The sequence below is a fragment of the Benincasa hispida genome, chromosome 2, assembly GCF_027475165.1.
Source record: "Benincasa hispida cultivar pf3 chromosome 2, pf3_genome.v1.1, whole genome shotgun sequence".
Taxonomy (NCBI): domain Eukaryota; kingdom Viridiplantae; phylum Streptophyta; class Magnoliopsida; order Cucurbitales; family Cucurbitaceae; genus Benincasa; species Benincasa hispida.
The window spans coordinates 33636582-33655676 of record NC_143479.1 but is presented as its reverse complement, the minus strand read 5'-3'; the positions used below and the strand labels follow the sequence as shown (position 1 = coordinate 33655676).

Below are 19095 nucleotides of genomic sequence, written 5' to 3'. Positions count from 1 at the left end.
ATTGCGATCATAGGAATTCATCGGTAGAGCGCAACTTCACCGCAAGACTTTGTATTGATCGTGCTCACAAATATTCACCCAAGAAGAATCACCGCAACAAGGTGGGTGCATCCAAACGAAAGGACAATTAAGATCAATGAGTCGAATTGAAATTAAGTTGACAGCCGATAACGGTCACAAAGTACATCCAGCTTTATCGGTGACAATTATCCAGCGCATCAGTCAGGAATTAAAGCAGTCCCATCTGTACAGCCAGGAGAGAAAAGCCGCCTTTCACCTTCAATGCCCTATAAATACCAACTGCATTCTTTAGAGAAAGGGTTAAGCAGTCAATTACTCCATCACTTTACAAGTTCACGCCTCTGTTTATAGTTTTCTTTTTTATTACACGGAAGAGCTAGAGAAGAGTGGTGACACCGGAGATTGTCCAAGGCGGCTCGAGAGAGAACCTTGGGGCGTAACTCTGGTGAAAGCGAGAATATCTTTAGAGCACGAGTAGAATAGTGTAACACCTGGTGGCAAGAAATTGCTTCAGGCTCTTTACTATACTTTCATTGTTATTCTGTACTTCATCTTTTATCTATTTAATGGAAGCTATATTTCTACATCTGCTCACTCTCTTAATATGCATGAGTAGCTAAACTAGTTGAATGGGTTGAGAGGAACTAAGCTAACATGATCTAGGAAGTTTATTGCTTGTGATTGTCTTGTTTTATGCTGTGCGAAACATCCCTTTAGAGTTGCTCGAGAGAGAATCTAAAGAAAGAACTTAATGTCTCAAGAAATCTAGTTAGAATCTGACTTAAAAGAGCAAGATTAGGCCTGCATAAACAAGAAATCAGGATTTAGAGATAAGCTCTGTTTGTCAACGTGCATTGCTTGCATCCTAGGAATGGGAATGATATTATGCGGTCGCATATTTGTGTGAATGTCATGTTGTCATCGCATAAATAGAAATAGAGGTATATGTGTAAACCCTGTAGACTTATCGCATATTTATCACATGCGTTCTAGCCTTAGAAGTCGTGGCATTCACGCTGAGAGGTGGTTTACTATTGTATGCATGTTGCATGGTCGCAAGGCATTAACGCAACTTAGGGAGTGTTAGCCGAAACCCTTCTCAACCCGTTCACTGCATATTCATCGTATTTCTCGTTACCAACTCTTTTGAACTCTGCCGCATTTATTATTATTTTCATTAACGCAACAACAAACCGACCACCTTATTTATTTATCAGTTACCGCAAAGTTTTCATAAGAAAATTATCAATGCAAACCATTTTCACAAGTCCCTGTGATCGACCTGGACTTAGCAGGAAACTCAGAGGAATTTACACTTGGATTCCGCTGGGGAAACTTGAGTGCATAATGTAATTCCATCAACGCATATAATCCATATTTCCATTCAATAAAATAATGCATCAAGTTTTTGGCACCGTTATTGGGAACTTCGGCAAAATAGTTTGTTAACGGTAGTTTTTTTTTATTTCTTTGCAGGATTCTCAATCTCTGGTGAATTACGACCTGAAGATTGAAAATACTTTTAGGAGAAGATTGAGAGATTGCCATCAGCAACCACAATCCGATAAAGAAGAGATGGCAAAGCAGCTTAGGAATGAAGCACCAAACAACAACAATGTCATTGCAAAACCAATTCTGTTGGCCAACGATCGCAATAGGCCCATTAAGGACTATGCATCACCAAACCTTTATGATTTCTCTTCGGGAATCATGAGGCCTGCCTTAGACGGAAGTAGATTTGAAATGAAATCGGTGATGCTACAGATGATCCAAGCTGCAGGTCAATTCGGAGGAAAGCATGACGAGGATTCGCACGGCCACCTCTGAAGTTTTATTGAAATCATGAGGCCTGCCTTCTCGAACATCTTTGCTGAGGAGGTTCGATTAACGCTATTTCCATTTTCTCTCTGTGATCAGGCTAGGAAATGGGCTTATTCGCTCGAACCAGGAGAGATCACTTCTTGGGAGCAGATGGTGGAAAAGTTTATGAAGAAATTTCCCACCTACAGAGAACGCAAGACGAAGAAAGCTTATTACTAATTTTGAACAAGACATGGACGAATTACTCAGTGATACCTGGGCGAGGATTAAAAGGTTGGTCCGAGATTGTCCACAAAATGGGCTGCCAAACTGCCTTTAGATGGAAATTTTCTACCACGGTTTGAATCCTACTTCGCAGACCACTGCCAATGCGGCAACAGCTAGTGGTCTACTTGACAAGACTTATGATGAGGCGAAAAATATCTTGGATCGCATCTCTAAGAATCATGAAGATTGGAGGGAGAGTGACCAGAGATTAAGACTCAAAGATTCTAATACAAATAACGGTGCTATTGTTTCATTGCAGAACCAAATGACTGCAATGATAAATTTGATTCAAGGAATGACGATCAGCAGCTCAACACTGCAAGGTGGGCAAATCAACGCAATAAGTCCAAACACCGCAAGGTGTGCGACTTACGGTGATGGGCATGCGATCGAAGATTGCCCACAAAACCCACAGTCTGTATATTTTGTAAATAACAACCCTTTTTCCAACACCTATAACCCCAGGTGGAAAAACCACCTAAACTTTGCTCGGAAGAATCCACAACAAAACTTTCCATCTATGGCACAAAAAGAAGGGCCACAAGGGTTCTTTCAATGCAGCAACGGTCAACAGAGCAACCAAGCAAGTAGCTCACAACAGCCACCGCAATCTTCTTCCCTAGAAGGCCTATTGAAGCATTATATAAAGAAAAATGAGACGGCGCTTCAAAGTCAGGCTATGTCCATCCACAACCTTGTATTGCAAATGGGCCAGATTGCAAATGAAGACAAGCATGTATCTAATTTGGGGGTGTGATAACTTGTAGAAATACAAGTTATTTATACTGCCTTATCTAGATATTAGGCCAAAAGAGAATAAATATGCTTCAATTGTATGGAAATTAGCTTCGAAATATAATAATTATGAATTATCGCAATTACACCCACTAACATCTTTAAGATGGAAGAAAAGGAGATTTTACTTTGTTTTGCAAGAATCCAAGTCACCGCTTGCGCTCGAGGATCAAGAAGAACTGATCAACGCATCTCTGTTACATTGCGCCTGTCAATCAACAATGAAGAGATGATTAATGCAATGACGACACAATGCGATAGTCGATCCAGAGCTGACTTTCAACTGCATGTGGTAATAAAAACAAACACCGCATGCAAACACTCGATCGAAAGATGCAGTTGAGCAATGCAAATTCGGAGGAGTGAGACACGTGTACAACTAATGGTTATGCAGAATTGACGGTCTGTTTGCATAGCAGAAGGAATAATATTCCTTCATCTTTGAAATTTCCATAACAACAAGTAGGGACAACAAGGCTGGAGTCAAAGATCCTCACCTATAAATACCCCATAGATTTCAAAGAAAAGATATGCTACTGGATACGGGGCTAATTGCTGGTAAAGTGTTAAGAGGAAAGGCTGAGATGGGTGCTTAACTAAAAAAATCTAAGAAGAAGATGAGACAAGGCCAAAAGGTGAGTCTCAGTTCCATTCTGTCGAATACCCACTAAAAAGCTTTGTGCTGAGAACCCTACTACCGATTAAGCAAGCCTGAGAGGGAAGCTCATCCATCCATTTGATCCATCAAATCCGGCAAGCAGATCTCCACCCGAATCGGTGCCAAGATGTTGGCACTTGTTTGTATCTGTTTTATCTCTTTTCGTCATTGTATTTCACTTTCTTTATCTTTTCATTCACATACCATGTATCAAATGCTTACTAGATATATTAAATGTTTCGATTGCTTTCATATTCCATTTTCTATCTACTTCCGTTCCTCCGTGAATCACTTTCTCCATGATGTCTTCTTAATCCCTTGGTAGTTAATATGAATTAAACGAGTACTTAACTTGTGTTAAATAGATAACTGTGTTTAGCTAAAGCATGCTAGACGACATCTTCACCTATGAGAGCAGAAGTGAAGATGCCATTCTGATCTATCGAGAGAAGGTTAGAAGAATGCATTAATTAAAGCGAGTAGTACTTCCAGACATGGAAGCAACCTTGCGTTCATTACGTTCGTCTCTGATTCACCATAGACATGTGAGAGCGCGGTCGATCACTGAGAGGTGTACACCAAGAGAAAAGCGGAACCGTACTTATAACTTCAACACAATTCAGAAACTTGCATTGTTTATATTAGTTATCTCTCTCTTTCTATTTGTACATAAGACTTGCCGCCGCATTCCATGCTCTTTGCATAACCTTCATAGCCATCCTGGACTCCAGCATCTTGTATCATGAAGCCTGTATCTTGTATCATCTAGCTTAGATTTACTGTACTTATTTATTATCGCATTTTACTGCTTTCCTTTACTTTACCTCAATTTTATATACTTGTACAAAACACTCTTTAAAGATTGAAAAACCTGGTCGCATATACCATGAACATACCATAATAACCTCAAACAGTCCCTATGTTCGACCTCGAATCACACCGAGAAACTTGCGGTGGAATTATACTTGGTTCCAACGTAAGGAAACTTGTGACAACGTAAGGCATGCTACAAGAATATTCATAATTAATGCATATCTAGTAGTAGTATCGCATATTTGTCCACATGCTTAAAGATATAAATTTTGTATCAGCGCATTGTTTAAGAATAAAATTTGCGTTACAAGTTTATGTCGCCGTTGCCGAGGAACTGGTTACAGGGACATGAACTTGCATCATATGCATCCATGCGTTGTGTGACAGAAGATCAATTTTTGCGTTACAAGTTTATGGCGTCGTTGCCGAGGTGTGGTTAACGGTTTATTGTTTGAGTGTGTTTATGGTGTGTGCAGGACAAATCTCTTTGTATTGTCTATTTATTGCAGAGAGCAGTCTGACGGCTTATGAGTATTGGAGTAATCCAGAAATTCTAAGCAGACCCAAAGATCAGGTGTATTTTTCGTGCAGGAGCACATCAGGACTAGATTAAGCACCAGAATTTCAAGATCTATGGTTGCGGAGAAGGTAAGGTGCAACGCACTCCCCATAACTGGTGTGTTTTCCGAAGGAAGTAGATCATATCTCTCCCCGTATACACTGCGGGATGAGGCAAGGAGGAGAACAATGTCCTTGATGGCGTTGCATAGGCAAGCTTGACTGCCTGCAGAGGTGTGGATTGCGGTAACCTTGAGAAATTTTGTCTTTCAATGGGTCTCTAAATCTATGTTTAAATGCTTTCTTTATTGCTTTCCTTATTGCTTTCCTTTACTGTTTTCTACATCTCGTTATTTACTGTTTTTTTTAGGAGTAGCATTTAATGCTTTCTGTAATTCACTTCAATTTATTTTTTCATGTCATGTTTAAATACCTTTAATTCGTACGCATTAGTAGCACTATTCTTTAATTTTTGTGAATGATGGGATGAAACATTAGACACCGCAAAGTCTTTTCGACTTGCATTTTTGATGACATAAAAAGAAAAGAAATTAATATGTAATGCGATGATGGGTGCATTGTGAGTAACAAGAGACACCCTGCGTCCATTACACTCAACTGTATTGTGGTGAGGGGTGTGTTGCCTGCGTATATGTCCTTTGCCCATCCTTAGCTAAATGCACTATGTTGAGGTATCCTTTAGAAATGTGTTCAGGTAAGGGGTGTGTTGCGGGGATATATACGTTGTTACTCGTCCTCAGCAAAAATGTATTTGTATTTATTGGTAGCATGGTGTGAATGTTAATCGTGCACCCATCTGAATCAAATTTAAAAGAAAAGATCGAATTCTTTGATTCTTGTACAGGCACAAAATTTTTGTATTGCATTAATTTATAATTATTTGTATACTTTGTTAATATTCAATACAATGAGTACATATTCACTCCATTTTTCCTGTGCCTTTTTCTTTATCATCCTTTGTCAATATTTACGATATTCTCAATCTTTTACTTTTGTGTTCTTCATTGCGTTGCTATAATGTAATATATGTTTGTACTTAGAAACATTTCCCATACTTAGTAAATTCCGACTAACACTTAGTTATTTCTTAGTTTAGCAGTACTTTATCTTTTATCTTTCAAAGTTCTGCTCAAACCTTCTTTTTGAAATTTTCTTCTAAGTGTTTGTCTAGTCTATCCAAAAAACGCAACGAGAACCTTGCTCATTTTTAAATTTGGGGGTGGGAAGGTCTGAGCAGATGAGATCAAGAATATGCAGTATTTAAGAAAAATGCGTCCACTTTTCAAAAAAAAAAAAAAATGTTTTCATACAAAGCTCTAATGTGCCACAAGAGAAATCCTTAAAAATATTCCCAACCTGATAAGAGTTTAGTTGTGAAAGAAGCCTGCTCATAGTTGGATGTTCGTATGACACCCGTAGGAGCAAGCCAAAACGAAAGTGGGTTTCTAAGAACAACGCAATATGAAAAAGAAAAAAATAATACAAGAGACAACTCCCCTGAAATTCATGAGTTAAAGTTGAAATTGGCACACAACCGTAGTTGGATGTTCGCATGACACCCGTGGGGACAGGCTAAAACAAAGGGTGTAACCACGACCAACAGTCTCTAATAAATAACGCAAAGTTTTGACCATCGCATATAGATACATTGAGTTGTTTTGACAAGAAGAGAAAAACATTCTATTTTGAAAACTTAGAAAAGCATTTTTGAGCAAAAATTTGTTATATAGAAGAATAAAGTAGGGCTCTGTTAAGAATTAGCAAGGATGGGAAGAAGTTGCGATGTCAAGTAATGTGCCTAAGTGTAACATTCGGAGCAACCAATCGACGCAAAAATATAGGATAGGAATTAAGCTTTATTGCCTAAGTAGAAGATATGCTTGAGGACAAGCATATATCTAAATTTGGGGGTGTGATAACTTGTAGAAATACAAGTTATTTATACTGCCTTACCTAGATATTGCGGCCAAAAGAGAATAAATATGCGTCAATTGTATGAAAATTAGCTTCGCAATACAATAATTATGAATTATCGCAATTATACCCACTAACATCTTTAAGATGGAAGAAAAGGAGATTTTACTCTGTTTTGCAGGAAACCAAGTCACCGTTTGCGCCCAAGGGTCAAGAAGAACTGATCAACGCATCTCTGTCACATTGCGCCCGTCAATCAACAATGAAAAGACGATTAACGCAATGACGGCGCAATGCGATAATCGATCCATAGCTGACTTTCAACTGCATGCGGTAATAAAAATAAACACTGCATGTGAACACGCAGTTGAGCAACGCAAAAGCGGAGGAGTGAGACACGTGTACAACTAACGGTTGTGCAGAATTGACAGTTTGTTTGCATAACAGAAGGAATAATATCCCTCCATCTTTGGAATTTCTATAACAACAAGTGGGGACCACAAGGCCGGAGTCAAAGATCCTCACCTATAAATACCCCATAGATTTCAAAGAAAAGATATGCTATTGGATACGGGGCTAATTGCTGCTAAAGTGTTGAGAGAAAAGGCTAAGCTGGGTGCTTAACTGAAGAAATCCAGGAAGAAGATGAGACAAGGCCGAGAGGTGAGTCTCAGTTCCATTCTACCGAGTACCCATCGAAAAGCTCTGTGCTGAGAACCCTGCTACCGGTTGAGCAAGCCTGAGAAGGAAGCTTATCCATCCATCTGATCCATCCAATTCGGCAAGCAGATCTCCACCCGTATCGGTGCCAAGAAGTTGGCACTTGTTTATATCTATTCTATCTCTTTTCATCATTTTATTTCACTTTCTTTATCTTTTCATTCACACACCATGTATCAAACGCTTAATAGATATATTAAATGTTTCGATTGCTTTCATATTCCATTTTCTGTCTACTTCCGTTCCTCCGTGAATCAATTTCTCCATGATGTCTTCTTAATCCCCTGGTAGTTAATATTGAAATAAACGAGTACTTAACTTGTGTTAAAGAGATAACTGTGTTTAGCTAAAGCATGCTAGACGGCATCTTCACCTGTGAAAGCAGAAGTGAAGATGCCATTCCGATCTATCGAGAGAAGGTTAGAAGAATGCGTTAACTAAAGCGAGTAGTACTTCCAGACATGGAAGCAACCTTGCGTTCATTACGTTCATCTCTGATTCACCACAAACATGTGGGAGCGCGGTCGATCACTGAGAGGTGTACACCAAGAGAAAAGCGGAACCATACTTATAACTTCAACGCAATTAAGAAACTTGCGTTGTTTATATTAGTTATCTCTCTCTTTCTGTTTGTACATAAGACTTGCCGCCGCATTCCATGCTCTTTGCATAACCTTCACATCCATCCTAGACCCCAGCATCTTATATCATGAAGTCTGTATCTTGTATCATCTAGCTTAGGTTTATTGTACTTATTTATTATTGCATTTTACTACTTTCCTTTACTTTACTGCAATTTTATATACTTGTAAAAAACACTCTTTAAAGATTGAAAAACCTGGTCGCATATACCACGAACATACCATAATAACCTCAAACAGTCCTTGTGTTCAACCTCGGATCACACTGAGAAACTTGCGGTGGAATTACACTTGGTTACAACGTAAGGAAACTTGTGACAACGCAAGGCATACTACAAGAATATTAATAATTAACGCATATCTAGAATTAGTATCGCATATTTGTCCACATGCTTAAAGATATAAATTTTGTATCAGCGTATTGTTTAAGAATAAAATTTGTGTTACAAGTTTAAGGCACCATTGCTGGGGAACTGGTTACTGGGACATGAACTTGCATCACATGCATCCATGCGTTGTGTCACATAAGATCAATTTTTGCGTTACAACTGCCAAGTTCAACCGAGCTTCCACGCAACCCAGGGGGTTCAGGTAAGGTGCAATGTCAGATTGTGACATTGCGCAGTGGAAAGACTGTGGAGGGGGAAAAGAAGAATCAGAACAGATCAACCTCTATCGTAGCTGATCCTGCGATTGCGGCAATGCAAGAAGAAGAAAAAGAGAATGAAGTAGTAGAACCTGTGGTTGCGTCAACCTCAAAGACAAATGAAACAAGAACCGTGATAGTTTAGTTACCACCTTTCCCTCAGAGGCTAAAGAAGAAGAAAAAAGAAGAGGTACAGTACTAACACTTCCTATCTATGTTAAAGCAATTACATGTTAACATTCCTTTCAGTGAAGTGATTGAGGAAATGCCTGCCTATGCCAAGTTTCTGAAGGACATTGTAACCAAGAAAAGAGGCACTAGAAAATTAGCCATGGTGGCATTAACGAAAATTTCCAAATCTATTATCCCACCGAAGATGAGCAATTCTGAGCGCTTCACTATTTCTTACTCCATAGGAGGACTCTATATTGGGCAAGCCCTATGTGACTTGGGGGCCAGCATAAATTTGATGTCGCTGTCAATCATTCGACAACTAAATGTGGGGCAACTTGTGCCCACATCCGTGACTCTCCAACTGGCCGACAGATCTCTGGTTTATCCAGAGGGTAAGGTGAAGGACATGTTGATCACGATTGATAAATTTATTTTGCCAACTGACTTCATCATCCTAGATTATGAGGCTGATAAAGATGTGCCCATCATTTTGGGGCAACCTTTCCCATCAACAGGTCCTGCTCAAATTGATGTGCACAAGGGCGAGATCACTTTGAGCATAAACGGACAGAAGCTCAAATTTAATATAATCCGTGCCATGAAATTTCCTGATGAGGAATACCTACCAGATTCGGAAGATAATGTAAATTTGATTGAAGAAGAAAAGTCTGATGAAGAGTATGAAGAAGAGGATGCCAACACATCCGTAGCTACCTGCAATGAGATCATAGCAAAAACAAACAAAGAAGAATGATCGATCGCAATGCAAGAAGAAGAGCCGAAGGAAGAAAGAAAAATAACGCAACCTTCTCTCGTAGAGCCACCAACCCTTGAACTAAAAACCCTACCAACACATCTGAAGTATGCACTCCTGGGGCAGAATGAGAAGCTGCTAGTGATAATTTCCTCTGCATTTAACGCAGATCAAGAGAATGCATTGATGAGCATTCTCAAAAAGCATGTGCGAGCAATCGGCTGGACGCTCGCTGATATCAGAGGAATTAGCCCCGCGTACTACATGCACCACATTCGTCTTGAGGACGACCACAAAGCAACCATTGAGAATCAACGCAGCCTGCAATGAAAGAGGTCGTCAAAAAGGAGATTATCAAATGGCTGGATGCGGGCATTATCTATCCTATTGCAGATAGCACATGGGTCAGCCCCGTGCAATGTGTGTCGAAGAAGGGTGGAATGACGGTAGTCCCTAATGAGAACAATGAATTAATACCGCAAATAACCATCACTTGATGGCGCATATGTATGGACTACCACAAATTGAATGTGGCCACAAAGAAAGATCATTTCCCTTTGCCATTCATTGATCAAATGTTGGACAGACTAGCAGGGAATGATTTTTACTGCTTCTTGGATGGATACGCGGGGTACAACCAGATCATGATAGCTCCTGAAGACTAAGACAAGACCACATTCACTTGCCCATATGGGACATTCACTTTCTGCCGAATGTCGTTCGGCCTCTACAATGTGCCAAGCACGTTCCAGGGGTGCATGATGGCAATCTTTTCAGATTTTCTCGAGGACTTAGTAGAAATATTTATGGATGACTTCTCCATTTATGGGAACACTTATGAAGTCTACCTGGCCAATTTGGAGAAAAATATGAAAAGATGCGAAGAGACGAACCTGGTGCTTAATTGGGAAAAATGTCACTTCATGGTGACAGAGGGTATAGTGTTGGGGCACAAGGTCTCTAGAGAAGGGTTGGAGGTGGACAAGGCAAAGATTGACGCAATTGAAAAGCTTCCACCTCCAACCAACGTGAAGGCAGTACGAAGCTTCCTGGGACATGCTGGATTCTACAGACGATTCGTTAAAGACTTTTTTAAGATAGCAAGACCATTGAGTGCGTTACTAGAGGAAAATAGAAAGTTTGAATTTGACAACAATTGCCTCAACGCATTTCGAATTTTAAAGGATGTGTTGATTACCGCACCCATCTTAATTACGCCGGATTGGACATTGCCGTTCGAAATCATGTGTGACGCAAGTGGGTATGCCATGGGAGCTGCATTAGTGCAAAAGAATAAAACAATTTTGCGCCCCATTGCATATGCGAGTAAAACACTGAACCCTGCTCAACTTAATTACACCACCACTGAAAAAGAGCTCCTGGCTGTGATTTTTGCGTTGGAAAAATTTCGGGCATACTTGTTGGTAACCAAGGTACTCATTCATACTGATCACTCAACAATCAAATATTTGATGACAGAGAAGGACGCAAAGCCGAGATTGATCAGATGGGTTCTCCTCCTTCAAGAATTTGATATTGAGATAAGATCATAAGAGGACAGAGAATCAAGTTGTGGATCACTTGTCCAGACTGGAGAATCCTGAAGTTGACCACAATGAATTTGAAGTGAGTGTCGTGTTCTCGAATGAGCAGCTATTTTGCATAGAAGAACTGTCATGGTATGCGGACATCGTTAATTATTTGGTCTGTGAACAATTTTCTGAAGATTACACCTACCATCAATGGAAGAAGCTCTAGAATGAATGCAGACACTACTATTGGGATGAGCCGAATCTGTATAAAAGAGGTGCAGACCAAATCATTCAATTATGCGAACCAGGTGCTGCTCAACAACGCATATTGTCACAGTGCCACGATTCACCTTATAGAGGGCACTTTGGAGGACAACGCACTGCAGCCAAGGTTTTGCAAAGTGGATTCCTTTGGCCTTCATTATTCAAGGATGCTGCTGACTACACAATGAAATGTGATCGGTGCCAGCGCACTGGCAACATTTCATGGAAGAACGCAATGTCGATGAATACTATCCTGGAGTTGGAATTATTCAATGTATGAGGGATTAATTTCATGGGACCATTCCTTTTTTCAAACGGTAAGCATTATATTCTATTAGTCGTTGACTATGTCTCCAAGTGGGTAGAGGCAATTGCATGTGCCGCAAGTGATGCGGCAGTAGTCTCCCAATTCCCGAAGAAAAATATTTTCACCCGTTTTGGCACTCCCTGTGCCATTGTAATGCATAAGATTAAGATATGATTGATGATTTTCTATGCTCGAAATGATGCGATACTACCACTAGATATGCGTTAATGATGGGTGTTCACGTAGTATGCCATGCATTGTCACAAGTTTCCTTACGATAGAACCAAGTGTAATTCCATCGCAAGTTTCTCGGTGTGATCCGAGGTCAAACACGGGGACTGATTTAGGTTATTGTGGTATGTTCATGATATATGCGACTAGGTTTTCAATCTTTAAAAATTTGTTTGTACAAGTATATAAATTGCGATAAAATAAAGTAAAGTGGTAAAGATGCGATAATAAAATGAAATACAATAAACCTAAGCTAGATGATACAAGATACAAGCTTCATGTACAAGATGCTGGGGTCAAGGCTGGCTAGAAAGTTGTGCAAAGACGTGGAATGCGGTGGCAAGTCTTATGAACAGAAAAGAAAGAGAAAGACAAATAATATAAACAACGCAAGTTCTAAATTGCGTTGAAGCTACAAATGTTGTTCCGCTTTTCTCTTGGCGTACACCTTTCAGTGATCGGCCGCACTTCCACATGTCTGTGGTAAAACAGAGACTAACGTAATGAACGTAAGGTTGCTTCCATGTCTGGAAGTACTACTCGCTTTAGTTAACACATTCTTCTGACCTTCTCTCGATAGATCAGAATGGCATCTTCACTTCTGCTCTCACGGGTGAAGATGTCATCTAGCCTGCTAGCTAAACGCATTTTATATCTTTAACACAGAATAAGTACTTAGTTAATTCATATTGCTTATCAAGGAATTAAAAAGACATCATGAAGAAATTGATTGATGAGTGAACGAAAATAGACAGAAAATGGTAAATGAAAGCTATCGAAACATTTAATACGTCTATTAAGCGTTTGATACATGGTGTGTGAATGAAAAGATAAAGGAAACATGAAATACAACGATGAAAGAGATAGAACAGATACAAACAAGTGCCAATGTCTTGGCACTAATTCGATGGAGATCTGCTTGCCGAATAGGATGGATTTGATGGTAGGAAGAGCTTCCCTCTCAGGCTTGCTCCACCGGTAACAGGGATCTTTACACAGAGCTTTCAATCGGGTGTTTGGCAGGTTAGATCTGAGATTCATCTCTCGGCCTTATTTCATCTTCTTCTCAGATTTCTTCACTCAAGCACTCAGCTCAACCTTTTCTCTCAACAGTTTTGCAGCATTTACCCCGTATCCCGTAGCATACTTTTTCTCTGAAATCAATGGGGTATTTATAGGTGCAGGTTTTTGACTCTGACCTTATGATCCCCACCTGATTGTCATGGTAATTCCAAAAATGGAGGGATATTATTCCTTCTCTTATGCAATCAGACCGTTAATTCTGCATAACCGTTAGTTGTACACGTGTCTCAATCCTCCACTTTTGGGTTGCTCAGTTGCATCCTTCGATCATGGATTCGCATGCGGTGTTGTTTTCATTACTGTATGCGGTTGAAACACAGCTCTGGGTCAACTATCGCATTGCGTCGTCATTGCGGTAATCGTCTCTTCATTATTGATTGATGGGCGCAATGTGACAGAGATACATTGATCAGTTTCTCGTGAGCCTTGAGCGCAAGTGGTGACTTGGTCTCCTGCAAAACAGAGTAAAATTTGACTTGTCTTCCATCTTTATTGTGTTAGTGGGTGTAATTACAAACATTTATAATTATTGTAGTACTAGGCCAATTTTCATACAATCGGTGCATATTTACTAACTTTTGGCCACAATATCTAGATAAGGTGGCATAAATAACTTGTATTTCTACAAGTTATCAGCCATCATAAGTGATGAAGGATCACACTTTGTCAACCGCCATATAAAGGAGCTGCTGTGCAAATACAATATACTTCACAAAGTGGCCATCGCATACCATCCGCAAACAAATGGCCAGGCTAAAGTGTCCAATCATCAAATTAAATTGATACTTGAAAAGGTAGTAAAACCTTCACGGAAGGATTGGGCAGTGAAGCTTGATGATGCATTGTGGGCATACCGGACCGCATTTAAAACACCAATAGGTATGTCCCCCTATGCGTTGGTATTCGACAAAGCGTGTCACTTGCCCTTGGAGCTGGAATATAAAGCATTGTGAGCGGTCAAGAAACTGAATTTCGATTTAAAGGACGCAGGGGAAGCGCGAAAAATGCAATTGGTCGAGCTAGAAGAATGGAGGAACAACATATATGAAAATGCAAAAATTCATAAGGAGCGCACCAAGCACTGGCACGATCAACGCGTATGCGGCAAGAACCTCCAAGTCGGATAGAAAGTCTTGCTTTTCAATTCACGTCTGCGGCTCTTCTCGGGAAAGCTAAAGTCTCGTTGGTCCGAATCATTCATAATTTGACAAGTACTTCTGCATGGCATGGTGGAATTATCAAATGACGATGGTACCAACATATTCAAAGTCAACGGGTAACGAATAAAGGTATATCATGGAGAAGATTGGCATCACCAAGTCGACTCCATGGAATTAAGAAACTTTGAATAAAGAAGGAAGTAGGTGGTCCCTGCGTTATCACATGATCGCAATTTCTCAGGGACGCAAGTTTTGGAAAACTTCAAGTCTTCAACTCTTTTCTCCACTACTCAGAATCTTCACTATCTTTCAGCTATCTTTTCATTTTTCAATTCTATTTCTATATATATATATATATATAATTTTAATTTACGTTAACAATTTTTCTTTTGTTTAAAATAATTTGACCCTCTCTTTGTTTTTCATACAACGGTCGAGGTACTGAATTACGACGATGTTACGTGAAGAAGCATTCATCTTATTCCATCACCACAACCCACAAAAGAAAGATCGCCGTGAGGATGGATGCGTCAACACAATGCAGGCGACAGTGCAAAATTTGGGGGTGTACTTTTCCTTATCTTTATTTCAAATTTTTCGCTATCATATTGCATTTCGCTTTTCGAAGTTTTATCACCGCATCCTTCTTGATTACTATAATCATTTAACAAGTAGATAAATTTATTAGTTTACCACATTCGGTTTCTTTACCAAGTAAGATTTCAATGATGAAAAATATGCTTCTATTTCTTTCATATATATTAGAGTTAACTTAATCTTAAGATAGTCGCCTTATAAAATATTTCTAGAAGTTAGGGGTTTGCTAGCTTTCTTTCAAACTCTCTTTACAACGTACTTTAGAACATCGTATAATTTATTTTAATCTTTTGGCAATGGGGACATTGCCGCATTTTAAATTTGGGGGTGAGGTATTTATTTTTCGACCTTGCTATTTATATTTATACAAAAAAAAACCCTTTTTTTAGAATAACAACTCCACTGTCAACGAAAAGGGGAAACCCATGTTGATAAGAGTTAAGTTGTGAAAGGCACTTACCCGTAGTTGGATGTCCGCATGACACACGTGGGGGCAAGCCAAAACGAAAGTAAGTTATCAGGATCAACACATAAATCGATGACCGCAACTCCAATGCCAAATCGGTATGAGTTTAGTCTGAGAAAGAGTGCATTGCTTGTAGTTGGATGTCCGCATGACATCCGTGGAGGCAAGCCAAAACGAAGGCAAGGCACTTGCATCAGCGCAAGGTAAAAAAAAAATAGCAATAAAAAAAAATTTTGTGCAAGGATAAATCTTTTGTCACCTCGGTAGAAAATTTTTTATGAAATAAATCATGCAATGCCCAAGAATTCAGTAAAGTCCTTTTGAAAGTTAAACTTGCAGTCCCCAGGTCTTAGAAATATTTTAAGAATAGACTTGAATAAGACTTAAGAAAATTCTGGTATATATGATTTTAATGAAGTATCCTTGAGAAATTTAGGAAAAGAACTTTGCGGTGGACTTGCTAAAGGAATCTTTAGCTTATGCTTGAGCAAAAGCATTGTTTAAATTTGGGAGTGTGATAATAGGCAGAAATGCACGTTATCATAGCGCTAAGTTATTAAACAATGTTGGATTGCGTTGATGAAAGAATGATAGATTGCGTTCATTGAGCATAAAATCTATAATATTGCGGCTGCGTGCGTCAGCGCATTGGATGATCTAGGAAGTTTATTGCTTGCGATTGTCTTGTTTTATGTTGTGCGAAACATCCCTTTAGAGTTGCTCGAGAGAGAATCTAAAGAAAGAACCTAATGTCTCGAGAGAGCTAGGTTAGAATCTAACTTAAAAGAGCAAGATTAGGCCTGCATAAACAAGAAATAGGGACTTTGAGATAAGCTCTGTTTGTCAACATGCATCGCTTGCATCCTAGGAATAGGAATGATATTATGTGGTCGCATATTTGTGTGAACGTCATGTTGTCATTGCATAAATAGAAATAGAGGTTTATGTGTAAACCCTATAGACTTATCGCATGCGTTCTAGCCTTAGAAGTTGTGGCTTTCACGCCGAGAGGTGGTTTACTATTGTATGCATGTTGCATGATCGCAAGGCATGAACGCAACTTAGGGAGTGTTAATCGAAACCCTTCTCAACCCGTTCACCGCATATTCATCGCATTTCCCGTTACCAACTCTTTTCGAACTCTGCCGCATTTATTATTATTTTCATTAATGCAACAACAAACCAACAACCTTATTTATTTATCGGTTACCGCAAAGTTTTCATAAGAAAATTATCAATGCAAACCATTTTCACAAGTCCCTGTGATCGACCCTGGACTTACCAGGAAACTCAGAGGAATTTACACTTGGATTCCGTTGGGGAAACTTGAGTGCACAACGTAATTCCATCAATGCATATAATCCATATTTCTATTCAATAAAATAACGCATCAGTTATCTTGAACAATGTTCCAATAATTGGAATGATGTTGAGAAAACAATTTAAGGCAACTCGAAAGTTTTTCACTGGATTTCATGTTTTATCAAATAGACCTAAAAATCTTAAACTTTCTATACTTTGATCCAATCGAAGTATTTTGGTTTTATTTTATCTAACAAGTTTTGTATACTTTGAACTTTTCAAGTGTTCTAAACTTATCACTTAGGTTAAATAACTACTTGCCTTTATTGATTTCTAGTTGTTTTAAATATCTGAATATTTGCAAATAGCTTTTAACTAGGTTGGTTCTTAACAGAAGTTATGCAATAGAATAGACATAACTTTTGGGAACATTTCATTTACTACAAAAATATATACAATTTGTTTTTTATAATAAAATAATGTAACTTTTATTACAAAAACAAAACTTGATAAGATTATCTTCAGGTAGCAACATCTCCCACTGGTCATGTTTTGCTTTCTCGGCTCTCTTCTCAGCAAGGTACTGAAGGCAGTTTCTCTTCTAGTGCCCTTCCTTATTGCAGTGGAAGCACTTTCCTTTGTCTACAGCATTAGCCTTGCCTTTTCTACCAACGGTTTTCTTCTTCCCTTTCCTTTTGTTCTTCTTAATAGGAATACTCTTACTTTGTGAAGAGGAAGCAACATCAGGATTTTTGGAGGACGTTCCTCTCTTCTCAGCGGTAGTAACGTTTACTTCTGGCTCCAGACCTTTAGCTCTCATCATTTCCTGGTAAGCCTGTAGCTCATTGAGAAGAGTAGTCAAGCTGTATTCTATTTTATTCATAAGCGCGTTCGTGCATAACTACAGAAAACTCTTCAGAAGAGATTCTAGAATAAAACTAACTTGACTTCTCTCATCAACAACAACTCCATTTACTTCTGCCACATTGAACTGGATCATCATGTTCAGGACATGTTCTCTAATAGAGGCCCCTTCTTTCATTCGATAGTTGTAAACGTATTTAATAGCATCATGCCTTAGGGAGAAGGATGGTTGTTCGAACATCCTACGTAGAGAATCCATAATCTCTTCAGTAGTACCTATACTCTTGTGTTTCTTTGCCAAGACATTAGATATGCTGGCAAGGATATAGGCACGAGCTTTGTCATTCGCCCTGATCCATCTATCATATGCATCCCGAATAGTTTGGTTTGCATTTGAGCCACGAATGGGAGGAAAATCCTCTGTTAAAATGAACCGTAAATCGTCTATCCCCAGTATAGTATTCAGGTTTGACTTCCAAGTTGCATAACTATCCCCAATCAGTTTATTAGACGGCAACAATTGTACTAATGAACTCGTCATTCCGAAAAATTATAGATAAATTTTATCAGTGAATTGTTTTTTAAACCCAATCAAGTTTTAGCAAAGTAATAATGTACCCAAGATTATTTTTGCAACGATACTACAACAAGACATTCTGGACTAAATACTATCTCCAAAATAACTCATATTCCGATTTTCATTTAGCTATCATTTTTGGTTAGAAATTACTAACTCTTTAGTAATTCTGTAAGGTAGCCCTCTGTTTTTAGACCTCAGAAGCTGACGATGCTCTCGAAGTTGGACAGTCAAAGTTGAAACTGACTTTAGAAGTCCTATCCATTTCTAGAGTTTGAGTTGTTCCGAATCCCATGTTTAAACTCTCCGAGGGGATAGTCGTCGTTAAACGACTAGCGAGGTCAACTTGAAGAAGACAAGCAGGTGCAACATAGAAATCTCACGGTTCAAACCAACAGAAGAGAGCATACTTCCCCCATTTGCTTTGGTCTTGATCTCATGACGAACACTTTCCGAATGGAGGTCACTCCCAGGGTGACACGAATTGCTGCATGAACCTTTCGGTGTGAACATATTAAGAACATGAAAATTTAAAATAAAAATCACCACATTTTATTTTAAGGTGAACAATTTCCCCCATTCACCAAAATCTCGATTCATGTAAACACTTCCCAAATGGAGGTCACCCCTAAGGTGACACAAAGTGCTACATAAATTTCGATCAGGAACTCTTAGGGACATGAGAGCTAGAAATAATCATATTATATATGTTCATTAATCTCCCACCGAAGCATTCTAACATATCATATATGTTATTTGATTTTCACTGAAGTGTTCTAATAGAATATCATATATGTTACTAAACTCCGAATGAAGTGTTCTAACGTTAAACGGAGTATATATTTCTTAGGCTTGTTCCAACTAAATTAAACAACCTAAGTCTAGGTGTTTATCCAAGCATAACGTTTA

General features: G+C 39.0%; 1 protein-coding gene across 1 annotated transcript; it reads right to left on the bottom strand.

The window, feature by feature from the left end:
- Window positions 1–218: 218 nt before the first annotated feature.
- LOC150037847 (uncharacterized) lies at window positions 219–18150 on the bottom strand. Its single transcript, XM_090311047.1, has 2 exons — window positions 17689–18150; window positions 219–287 (listed from the first exon to the last, which is right to left on the bottom strand). Exons 1-2 carry the CDS (start codon window positions 18148–18150, stop codon window positions 219–221), a joined length of 531 nt encoding a protein of 176 aa, XP_090167173.1.
- Window positions 18151–19095: the final 945 nt, after the last annotated feature.

What these genes read in the sequence shown, in the direction of transcription:
- LOC150037847 (XM_090311047.1), bottom strand. Translation starts at nt 18,150, where the DNA reads ATGACGAGTTCATTAGTACAATTGTTGCCGTCTAATAAACTGATTGGG. An exon ending in TTGTTGATGAGAGAAGTCAA is followed by an intron (nt 288 to 17,688) that starts GTTAGTTTTATT and finishes TGGTATTTATAG; the next exon opens with GGCATTGAAGGTGAAAGGCG.